This window comes from Lepeophtheirus salmonis, chromosome 2 (genome assembly GCF_016086655.4).
Source record: "Lepeophtheirus salmonis chromosome 2, UVic_Lsal_1.4, whole genome shotgun sequence".
In the NCBI taxonomy this organism is placed as follows: domain Eukaryota; kingdom Metazoa; phylum Arthropoda; class Copepoda; order Siphonostomatoida; family Caligidae; genus Lepeophtheirus; species Lepeophtheirus salmonis.
Genome location: NC_052132.2, coordinates 24,429,946 through 24,442,860, shown reverse-complemented (window position 1 = coordinate 24,442,860; position 12,915 = coordinate 24,429,946). Strand labels below are relative to the sequence as shown.

Below are 12,915 nucleotides of genomic sequence, written 5' to 3'. Positions count from 1 at the left end.
ACAAAATACTTTGGATACTCAAACGATCAGAACCATTGTATTTTCCTCCAGTTAGCAGCATCCACATATGTTTGATAAAAAAAAGTACTACTTGAAATGAAGGAACTTTATTTTGATTTGAAAACAATAAATCCTTGATATGTCCTAGATATTTCCCAGCCAGCCAGCCAGTCTTTCAATTAATTCAAACATAATTCTATAATTTATACAAGTTATAACTTGGACAAGTTAATTATGCGTAACCAACGTTTTCAGATTCTTCCACTCTAGAAGAAAAAATATCGTTTCATGTGAAACGGAACGCTTGGGTCGTGTGGGTGCAAGAACAAAACGGTTAAATATTTTGCGTTTTCCTCGAAAATGTTTCAATGTAGGCGGTCTCTAAGTCTTTGATATTGTTACAACATTTATTACTTCGAATTTGAATACAAAAACCCAGAACATTTCATTAAATTATGTCTAATTATTTTGATAAAATAATATAAATATAACTTATAAGTACATATATATATATATATAGTAAAGTGGGAGTAGAAGCAGGAGTTCCACTTTTAGCCAGGATTCAGCAATAATTAATTTTCCACCTCCTTCCTTTTTATGTGTTAGTTGAAAACAAAGAAATAATGTATACTGAAGGACTCTACACAAAGATTGGACACTCAAGACAAGAAAGGTAGGATTTAGTGGATCTCAATTTTGATTAGCTTAAAATTAGAAGCTGTTACATGTTCGTCCAGACATGTAGCCAGTTTGAACAGGTAGTCCCCACCTAGTCAAAAGAGAAGAATAAGGGCCACTACGTCACAACAATAACACGATATTTTAGGTTGGTGTTAGGAGAATAGTCTTCCTTGTCTTTTCATTGAATTATTTATTTTTCCCTTATCGGCTCTTTCCCTAAACTTTAGTGTAGACGATTAACATGAGGGAAGGAGAACATAGAAATAAATGAGATTATTAACCAATAAAAATTGTAGAATAATAAGCAATGAATATTAAACTACTGTTTTCTCTTTTTTTACACTGTTTCCTTGTTTTCATCTTGCATATGCACTTTCAGTAAGCATGAAGACCTAACGGACAAAATAAAAATCCTATCAGAACGGTACATAAGGACAAAGACATTGAGGACAAAATAAAAATGTTTTCAAAATGTGGCGTAAAAACACCGACATGTCAGACAGAATAAAAACGCTTACAAAACGTTACATAATGACAAAGACTTATGTAACCGAATAAAAACATTTCCTGAATGTTCTAAAAACATTTTGTATTTGCTGGGTAGTAATATGACCATTTCATATATGTAACAAACTAGTCCATAGGATTAATGTTTGGACTATTAAATGATCATATATACTTCATAACCATGTTGTTACAATCATCTAGATCACTCCTTCAGGATTATGGTCCGTCTGTGTTTAGCTCATTTAATTTAATTGTTTTGAGCTCTTAATATACTAATACCGTTGTAGAAAATTATATATCTAAGATTTTACACTTTCTAATGGCATATTCATCTGATTTCCACTATTTGCACCTAAGAGATATTATGGACTAAACTTTACGCTAATCCCGTCGCAAGATTATAAATAAAAATTTGTCTCGAAAACACAATATTGTACTTTTCTTAACTGTTATGGAAACTATTGTTCAACTTTAATCTTTATATTTTATATTACATATATAATTAGTAATTATAACCTTTATTAATATTTAAGCTTTTTTTTTTTTAAATACAATTTAATGCATAGTCTTCTCTATAAAAAAGAAAAGATTATTTTTCTATAACAAATTTCAAATAAAAATTATCAACATTATTAAAAACAACATATCCATATGTATATTGTTAATATTATCCCATTTAGGCATCTATTCGTAGTCAAGCCTGTTGGTTAAATATTACCTGTAAGCTTGCCAAAAGTAAAATTGACGTAAGCAACCTAACTAAATCCGGTCAAAAACTGGTTGATGAAATGGTTCTTAATATAACTAAGGTAAGGACTAGATTTATCCAATTGACACACTTATATATACCATTTGTTGTTTAAAAAATATTTATTTATATTACAGACTAATACAGAATCATTAAAAAACTTAAAAGACGGATTTAATGCTAATGATATCAACGAGATTAATCAAGTATCAAGTACATTAAATTCTATTACCAAAACGATATCATTCGATCCATTGCTTAGTAAAACGTTAGATATGGAGGCAAGAGAAACTACAGTCGATATTTTGGAGGTACTTTATTTAATTCCTATGTTTTTGAGATAAATATTGATGAGAACATATATAATTTTATTCGTATAATTTGAATAAGTTAGAGCATTGGAGGGGTTCTTAAATTTATTTTTCTAAATGTTAGGGTATATAGACCAAATATGTTCTTTTTGTTTAATAGTCAAGAAATTTTAAGTTTGAACCGTATTGATCATTTCTTAGAAGTTGTGCATTGCGTAAGAAGTTTTTAAATTTCACAATTTTTTTACAAAAATATGATTTTACATCAAAAGAGTTTATATTAGAAGAAAAAAGCTATTTTAAGAAAAAAATATTTTGAAAAAAAAAAAAAATTATAATTATAATTGTTCTTTAAAATGTTTATTTTTGATACAAAATAGATAAATTATTTCTCAATGCACAATTATTTTGTCCTCAATATAAAACAAATGAATGATTATTCATCTTAAATTAATATATTATTTTTAAATTCATCATTTCCAAACTTCAAAGGCGAAGGTGTATCTTCTTAACATTGATTAATATCAAATTATATATTACTTCATTTTTTAACAACTTATTGGACTGTCTCCCTCACACTTTGAAAAACAAATTGAAGAACCATTCCAATTAAATTCATATTTTAAAGCATTTTTATCATTTTATTTTTTATTCAAATAAGAAAGTTCTTGCTGGAAGGACTTAAGTTGAATTGTGTAATCGGTAATTGTTGTTTTATTGATGTAAAAATTGATAATATTCTTTATAGATTCTAGGCATTTGAGGGTATCATTTTATTATGGCTTCCCTTGCTTCCATTTAAATCCTAACGCAAATACTTCTTTCAGGTGTTTTGTCAAAACTTAAAATCATATTTCCAATCATTTTACTGCAGTTGCGGCCACTAGGACATTGGCCATTTTATCAAAATAAAACTTATTATATGCGTACCCTTAGTAGTTTCGACATAAGATAGTATAAACCTAGTGAACAAATTGTATTCTCATTTCCAACTATATTTCATAATCTAAATTAGTAGTTGTAGAATATAAAAATAAATTTTGAAGACTATAATGAATAGTTTATTATTTTTAAATTAATGAATTACTATCAAACATGACATATCCTATACAGAACAATACGTCCCTTATTCTTCTTCATTCTCCTTTTTTATATTTATCGTTGGAATACAGGGTGTACAAGGTATATGTGCCAAAAAACATTCTTTTGCGAAATTTTCTTTCCAACCAGTTATCAGATTAAAAGATAACAGGTCCTAAAAATTTGATAGATTTAGATTTATTCTATTCAATAAAAGTATCTCCAGCCTAAATTAAATACTCAATACGAGGCCAAAAGCACGAGTTGCTTTCAACACTTGGTCCACGGGGAAATTCTTGATCCGACTGATAAGTTCCTCTCTGGATTTCTTAGGCATTTGTTTGGTTTGCAGTTCGATCACGCCCGGAAAAAAATTTCACCGGATTCAGGTCAAGGCAAAAATTCGAGTGAGATGAAGTAGTCAAAATTGTCTTGGAGCCATTTGAGACTATTTTTTCGAGGTGTGGCAGGGAGCAGAGTCCTGTTGCAGATATAAGACTTCGAATTGACAACTATTTCGGTACAGAGCTTCACCTTGCTCTGCAGCACATCCACGTAGACATCAGTGTTGACACTGAGGCCTTGGGAAACAAATGAGGAGGAATAACGTGGCCATCGGAGATAACCACTCAGAACACCATGGCTTGGACTGGGAACTTTGTGTGCATGCTGACGGGTACATCCTTGAGGCAGAAGGGCACCCAGCTGTACTAACGAACGTCTCACTGAGTCCCAGAGTTCGATCATTTCTTATGGTGTCACTCATAGCACCAATTCCAAGGAGGAATACCTTTTCCAAATATTTGGGACAATCAATTCGTCAATTGAGACAATTTTTTTAAGTTGTGGAAGTTTAAACAAGCTATCTAACAAAATAAATCAGCTACCTAGGTGCCTATGTTTCCACAAGAAAAGGTGCCCCAAACCACAGCATATATCGCTAACGCAGCCTGTATATAAATAATACGACCTCATAATATGTATTCTTCAATACATAAATCAATAATTTAGAAAGTAATCAAGTATCATTCCATTATTATACACGTAGGATACTGGACATTAAGGGTTTCCAGAATTAAAGAATCCCATTTAACCCAAATAGGTTAAATCAATATTTTTGGTTACTTAAAGATCCTCAAAATTGCCCTTTCTAATATCAATATAAAAAACTCAAGAACTAAGTGTTACATATTTTGCTAATCAAAATACATTTTTGTTAGTGAATGAACCTTTGATTTTAATTTTTTTTTCAAGCTGTACAGCAATGATGAGAATATAAGAGATTTAATAATCAAATACATATAAATTATAAAAATGTTTATTGCAAATTTACTTTCTGTTGAAGATAATGGGCTACAGATACGAGAGTACCTCTAATTACAAACTAGATGTCTTTCCATAGATTTATGCTTCCAATATATTAATTTACATCAATGCCAACAAGCAAGCACCCTAAATAAATATTTTCCCCCAAAGTATACCTCATCTTCTGTTTCCTCAATTCTGTTTTCAATGATCTGCCTCAAACTTCAAAACAGTCAAATTAATTTGATAAATTTATGCGTGCTTTTTTGAAAATGTATTAGGTCTCCTTTAGAGTAAGGGGTGATTGAATTGCCTGGGCGCAAAAACACATTGAATTCAAGAGAATAACGTCTCCCACGCACCTTGTCAATGAGCTATGACGATGTTGAACGTTGAAATTGAATTTCAGTCCATTTAATCATTTTTTTTCCCATTCTTTGACAGATAAATTGAAGTTTTTTTATATCATGCAATTGCATCATAAAAATTCATTATTTTGACGCAGTTTTTGTTTTGAATCGGCCACGAAATGAGTGAACAGGAGGCCAAAAGGTGTCAAGTATCTAACTTACTTTAATTGATGGGTTAAGTGTGAGGAAATGTGTAAATTCAAAAAATTATTTTTCACCTACTATTTACTCATTTATATAACATCTTTTCATTTCAGCATTATTTTGATCAAAGTAAATTTATTCTTTCTTATATCAAAGTAAATTTATGCATTCTTTTTATCAATATTAATAATAAAAATAGTCAAATAACATTGAAAAAGGAAAGATATATTTTAATAAAGGATCAAAGGAAGACCATATAAGCACACATAAATTATTTATTATGAAAGAGGAATGTAGAGCTAAATTAGACTGATAAATTATGTATGAGTACATTAGTTATTGAATGAATGGAGGTGACTTTCAACAACTGAATATAATCAGAGCTTTTATTCTTAAAACAAAATGATTTCAAAATAACTAACAAAACTAACCTTCATAAATGAGTAGTGTCATATTAAGACTTTCTTTTATGCTAATGAAAACGTATCAAATAGTTCAAAACTATAATAGCAATGATGTAACTTATTTTTAATCATATCATTTTTAAGATATACATCTAGACCTGTACAAAAATATGATGTTATTTCTGTAAAAATACAAAAACTGAAAATGAATGTGGTAACCCGGACAGTATGAATATTATTCTGTAGAAGAGAAGTTGTCATTATATTTAATTAGATTAGTAGAATCCACTATTAGCTGGAGGAGTTACTCACTAATAACTATTTTTATATAATAAGGACATAGGCATAGATCCTGTAGCCTCAATTATACTTCGAGTTCAACATGGCCTTGAAAATATAAGCAATGTTTAAGTAGCAAAGTAAATTTGGCGTTTAAATCATTTCCACACTTGGTGTAATCTCTACATTAAATTGCTAAAAAAAAGTGAAGATATTAGACTCCACCAACTCGGAAATTTAGAATTTCCATCTAATTTTACCTTCAAACCACAAATATATATTTATTTCTATGAGATAATTGGTTCATGAGATATAAAGGCCTATATTTTTTCAGATATTATAAAATAAAAAAAATCCACAAAAATCGAAAAATTCATGTATTATTAATTTATAATGTGGTCCTCATAGCTGATGTTTTATAATTGTGAGCATGATTAAGTTGAATTAAGATATGGGCATCATTTTGACGTTAAGCCAAAATAATTCTTTTTCAAATTCAATTGTTTTTAATTACACCTTGCATTGATCATATTGAGAGCTAATTTATAAATGAAAAGTAAGACAATCATGTTTCATCTTGCGGTCAATGCGCCATTTGATTATACGTTGATAGTGAGAGTAAATAAAATACTAAAAATTTCATTTTTTCTTTAATATCGATGTTCTTCCTCCCCCTTCTACTATATCATTTTTTTTTAAATAATTCGCTTGTATGCACAAATATGTTTTAAGTACCAGGAGTGTATTTTTTCAAAGGTTTGATCCTATGTTGTGGTGAACATTTAATTTTTTCCAATCCAGAATGACATAGGTAAAAAATCATAGAGACAGACAACACATCTTATCTCTAAACAGACCAAGGCAAGACGGTTGGAAAGAGCAAAGAATATTCTAAATTTTCTCAAAGCTAACCAAATTCGGGGAAAGTTCTGCTTTTTTCTGATGAAAAAATGTCCACTGTTGATGCCACTGTGAATTAGCAGAACAGCTGCTAAATTACCACCTACCTACTGACGTGTTTAAAAGGGTACTTTACTGGTTTTAGAAGCATTCCAGTTAAGTACCCTTTTAAACACATCAGTTCCTCTGTACTACCATATGACACCTCTATTAAACAACACTACTTCGAACTAAATAAAAATAAGGTTCTACATATATTATATCTAAAAAAAAATCAAATGTTTTGAACACACCCAGAAAATTAATAAAATTAATATGTAATTAAATATTTAATTTGTCGATATTATTTTATAACAATTGTTTATAAAATAAAATAAGTAAGTTTTAATGTGAGTTTCATAACTGAATTAATAACAATTCCTACTAATTATGAAATAAAATTATAATTAATTCCCATCACATCTTAATATTTGTACGGGAAAATAATTTCAACAGGTTCAAGTAAATTTATGGTAATTAAAAGTATTCGAATTAAATCCTTATGCATCCATAAAATGTATCTATTTTAATTTAATTCCTAAACAATAATGCTTCTTGAAGGTTATATAACTACAAAAAAAAATTAAATTGTCTACCAAATTGATAAAATAATTCAAAATGAAAAAAAAATATATATATATATTCAACAAAGTGAACATTAAATAAAGTTGGAAAACTCTGTAATAAATAAATAAATACAATAACAAAAAGACAAAAACACTGTGTCTTTATATTTGATACATAATATGTAGAGTTTCAGCAATAGGTATGGATTTTTAGGAATCAATACCGTTTACAATATGCATCTAATTTTTGCCATTATATTGAGATGTTGAATATTCCTAGTTGTTTTTTATCTCGTGAAACATGAAAATGAATTTTATAAACAAGATATTCTCTTTTTTTTTTGTCACTATAATGAGCAACATTTTATATTATAGGCTGGACAAAAGTAATTTCGTATTTCCCGCCCTTTTTTAAACTAAGTATAGCTTGTTCATTGTTGTGCACATCAGATCAAACGATAAAGTGTTGTGAAGGTGTATACTACAACGTTTTTTGACATTATTGAGCTTTAGTGGTTCAGTTGTTAATTATCGTGCGTCCAGTATATGTCAAAAATACCGATAAAATCATGGAAAATATTGGCATAGACCGTCATTTTAGCAGTCATAACATCGTCCGAGAACTGAACATTGAAAATAAAACTGTTTTGAACCATTTGTAGAAGGCTGGATTTAAAAAAAACTGGAATAGGAGAGGAATCGTGTTTCATCAAGACAAACATATTTTAACATCCATCAAACAGAACGGGGCATACTTTTCTTAAATTGGATGATTGAGATACTTCTTATAAAGTATTTAAATTAAGTGAAGAATACATGTTACATTTTCCCAAAGCTAATCAATGAACTTTGATAATATTATCCAGGCTTGTTAGTGTTCCTTTCAATTTTTCTTCGTTCAGCGTTCACCCATCATTTGCGTTATGTTCCACGTTCCAATCATAAGGTAGTACCATTTACACCGTACGACATCAACTTGCGACTTCCACTTTATGTGTATGGGAGGCTTCATTTGTATACTAACTCTCAAGATTTTGTAACATAATAATTTGGGGATTATTAGCCTTCAAATTAACTGTAACTGACTGAAATCAGTTCATTCAGAAAAACTGAAACGTGGACTAGTCGAGAAACTGCAAGAATGATCTTTACTTTTGCCTAATTGGCAAATGAGGTTCTGCTGGTCAAACAGACTAAGTTCCCAGCAACATCGCATCGTGGGATCAGAAGGGAAGAGGATGCTCCCATATTAGTTCCTACAAATCGGGACCCAGGAATACCAGGAAGTCATCAAGGAGGTGAAAGTCCAACTACATAGAGGGAATGTTCTAGCAGGAATATACTTCGGCCCTCTCTACAAAAGAGCGCAGAATTTATTATTTATAGTAGCCTATTTGCTCACATTCACGGCCAAATGATGAGCTTCTGCCCCATGATTCATAATTATTGACCTGGTCAAGTTCATATTTTCGAGTTGAGGTGGAGGCTAGAAACTTTCATGTTCGATAAGAGCCTTTAAAAAGGTCCGAATCCGAACCCCCCCCCTCCCCTGTTGTGCCACTGCCACAACATAGGTCTTCCAAGCGTTCCTCTTGCTTTAGTAGCCCTTTAAATCATTTTTAAAAAACTTGAAAATATATAAACTTTGATTTCTTGATATTTTTGAGATACTATTGGAACGGAACACCAAACTAGGATTTTTAGCGTTCACGGGTAAAAAAAAATCAGTTCTGTTAATTGAACGCACGTTCACAAGCCTGACATTACCTTTTAATTAGTAGAGCTTTCAAAATTCTTTTATTGTAAACAAGTACGTTTTAATTTAATACAAATTATGATTTTTACAATTGTGATCAAAAACGAGAAATATTGGGATTTCAAAGAGATAACCTATTTTTGTCATTTTTTTTTTTTTTTACTCACAAGGTATTTTGTCCGATTAAGAAAAAGCTACATAAGTAATTAATAAAGAAATTAATTTGGAAATGTTTTCTTACAAATTGAAATTAGTGTTTTTTATTTAATTTAGATCTTTAAAGGCAAAAAATGTCATTAGCAACAAAAACACACTGTAGGCCACAAAACCAGAATTTTTGGATTTGAAAGGTCATTTTAATTTTTTTTTAAACTTTGAAAAAAATATTTATCTATACTATCTCATATATTGATCTTTCTTTGCACCAAACATTCCGCTGAAAACAATGACGTACCAACAGTTTCACGCTGACTATACGTATTATATTATTTTACATATATTTAATATGAATTATACAAAAAATATATTTGATGTAATAAAAAATTAAACTGCAATAGTTGCCAATAGAATTATACTGTTTTTTATTTAGTAGAATCGGATCTAAACTTTCTGCGAATTTTAGTTTTTTTCCGAATATTTGATGTATTAATAAATCTAATATATCGACTTAATGTCAAAATCACTCATATTGTAAATAATAATATCTTAATTTTTGTTAAAAGTTGACACTTAAACCACGATTTGTAAGTTAATATATATACATAATTTAAATTTAGATATAAAAAAATTGGATGTGTTGAAATATTATTACATACTTTTACTATTATCTAAAAATAACTTGTGTAAAATATTTGAATCAGTGTATATTAAATATATAAAGCTTGATTATTTACGAATGTAAAGATTTTTGTTGTTCATTGATATTTTTTTCTATTTTAGGAATTATTAACATAATATGTATTGCTGTTTTGTTTTAAGAAAAAATTAATTTAATGGTTATGATTGACTAAGTACAATTTAACCTAATTTAAAAAAATAATAATTGTAAATATTTGTAAAATTTTGTCCTTTTAATTGTTTTAGTCTATTTCTGGTGCATTGAAAAAAACAAATGTGAAAAACCCTAGTGATTTAAAGGCAATTATTGACAACACTGCCGGAACAGCCGTTACACTGCTAAATGTAAGTTTTTGCTAAGTTTTATTGTACACTAAAAAATCATTTTGGTTTTTCAGAGTCTGAAAGAAATTTTGTACAACAATGATCCTGATGATATTCCCATATCTGACAAGATTAACGCAGAGTATATGCCCTATGATACAGATATTCCTGAAGGTATTGATGAGAAATTTGTAGTTTAAATGCATTTAAATATTCACTACTTATACGTAATAATTTTTTAGACGACGCAGATATACCAGACGATCCTGAAGATGCCTTTAAGCAAAATGCTTTAAAGTTAACAAGAATACACTCCATTGAACAAGTTAAAAAAATAGCCTCAATTGTAGACGATGTTGGACTTAGTCTTGTGTCTAAATTAATACCAGGAGAAAGTTTAAAGTCATCATTATCGACTGGATTCCAAATGATTATTTCAAAGTAAATTGATCAAAATATGCATTAAAATATTGATTTATCTATAACGATAAAAACATTATAATAACTTTTATTTCTTTTTTGATTATTATATTCAAAAGAAAATATTTGTTTCATCCAAAAAATTAAATAACAATGAAACTTTATTCTAGTCAAATTGTAGTTACATTTCTTTAAATTGCAATTGCAACAAAATGAGTTGTTTGTTGGAGTAGAATAAATTTGCTTTTGAACATAATAGAAATAAGATAAAGAATAGATATGTACAAATTCACTAAAACAAAAACTTGTAATCAAAAATCCCCGAGGACAAGAAAAAAAAAACAAAACAACAACAACACACAGTATAAACTAAAAAATGTACTCTCGGTAGAGTACAAAACCACCACCTAAAATCAAATTAAGTCATGCATCTCAATTTTTTATTAAGTTATTTTCAGTTATGCTTTTTTACGATTTGGGTTACCTTGACCTCTCTCAATTTAATGACCTCTTACTGTGACCATATATAATCTTTGTACTAAGTTGATCAAAATCGATTGTAACTTTCTCCATATAGACAAATAGAGGCAAAAACATAAACTTCGTTGCAGAAGTAAAATTAAACAAGGAAAAAAAATAACCAGCTCAACTTTGATATTTCGTAAAATTTTTGGTATAATGACTCAACCATTTTAAGTTCTAAAATACTAAAAACAAAAAAATGCGTATTTTATAGTCTCTTAGCGATAGGTTTTCTAAGAAAATGATTTATAAAGAATGAAATTGGTTGACCTTACGTTATAAATTAAAATTTGTATGCGGCTAAAGATGGTATTAAGAACCAACACATTGATCGTAGTAATATGTTTGTATTTAAGGAAAAAAATATTGTTATAATTACCAATATCATCGAAGTTGAACAGACAGTATGTTTTTGCCCATGGTTGTTTGTTAATCACCAGGATTACACCAAAAGTTACTAATCGATTTTGATCAAACTTGTTACATAGATTATATATGGTCATTGAAAAAGGCAATCAACTTTTAAGAGTTCATGGAAATACAAAACGTAAAAGATACACAATCGATCATAACTTTCGAACAAATTTAGTTACATAACTAAATTGATTTTAAACGGAGGTTGTGCTCTCTACCAAATGCCCATTCTAGTTTCATTTTTAATATAAGATGGGAAGGACTATCCCATATATCAGGGGTCAGCAAGCTTTTGGAGAGTAAGGCCCAGACAGCTATATAGTGTCATGTAAGAGGGCCAAACAGCTATCGCTGCGGAGTCATAGTGGAGAAGTATGCTTATATTTAGATGATTATTCATGATACAATGGCAGGCCGGTCAAAATTCACTAACGAGCCAATATGCCCCTTGGGCCGGGGGTTACCGACCTCTGCCATATATCATACTTCCACTCAGTTAAATCATGGGGATCATTTATCCTCCATATACAATTATTTATCAATAATAAAGTCGGTGAGTTTTTGTGCTTGAGGGGTTTTGTCCTTGGCAGATTAAGAATCGGCCATTTTTTCTTACGTTAGATGTGTACTGCTTGGCCCTTTTGTCTTATTACCCTAAAAAAAAAGGACCATTAATATAAAAAAATTAACAACATATTTTTCTTTTTAAAGATTTGATGCGTCTAATTTGATTGGAGAGGATACAGATGGTGATGGCATTCCAGATATGAAATTAAGGTTTGAATTCGATAACAATCCATCGGTTGTACAGTTTCCTCTTGGCTTTTGTCCAAATACAAATATACCAGGCATGATTAGCTATGAATGTACTGGTGTCTACTCTATAGTAACCAAGTGTTGGGATACAATAACTATGGTAATTTTACATAATTTTTTTTAATGATTATTTTTACTAACAATGCTCATGAGGATAATATCTTATTTTAATCAACTTTAAACATGCAGTACTTTTAAAATTGATATTTGTGGCTTTATTAATTGAATTAAACTAAAAAATGGCGTAATTTAAAGCGTAAGAATACTTTTTCGACTTTTTTATTTTAGTAATCAGGGATAGTGTTGTGTGGGTTACAACTATTTCAGTCTAGTCCAGACTAAGACTTGTCTCAAAAACCAATCCTTAAATGCAACACAAAAATATAAATACATAAAATCAAGAAACACCTCAATGACAACTTGAAGAGTCGGTATTTCATTTTAGTTAAGAG

At 29.5% G+C, this 12,915-nt stretch overlaps 2 protein-coding genes across 2 annotated transcripts in view; both read left to right on the top strand.

Annotated features, from left to right (window-relative positions):
- The window catches only part of LOC139907638 (uncharacterized), a 153,631-nt gene extending 151,422 nt beyond the window's left edge, over positions 1-2,209 (top strand). The window contains exons 24-26 of the mRNA XM_071894125.1: positions 1,869-1,997; positions 2,074-2,149; positions 2,199-2,209. Of these exons, the coding sequence (XP_071750226.1) occupies positions 1,869-1,997; positions 2,074-2,149; positions 2,199-2,209 (216 nt within the window). The remainder of the gene's footprint in view (positions 1-1,868; positions 1,998-2,073; positions 2,150-2,198) is intronic.
- The window catches only part of LOC121132192 (location of vulva defective 1), a 51,568-nt gene continuing 40,742 nt past the window's right edge, over positions 2,090-12,915 (top strand). The window contains exons 1-5 of the mRNA XM_040727585.2: positions 2,090-2,247; positions 10,214-10,312; positions 10,366-10,465; positions 10,534-10,732; positions 12,359-12,563. Of these exons, the coding sequence (XP_040583519.2) occupies positions 2,212-2,247; positions 10,214-10,312; positions 10,366-10,465; positions 10,534-10,732; positions 12,359-12,563 (639 nt within the window). The 5' untranslated portion in view covers positions 2,090-2,211. The remainder of the gene's footprint in view (positions 2,248-10,213; positions 10,313-10,365; positions 10,466-10,533; positions 10,733-12,358; positions 12,564-12,915) is intronic.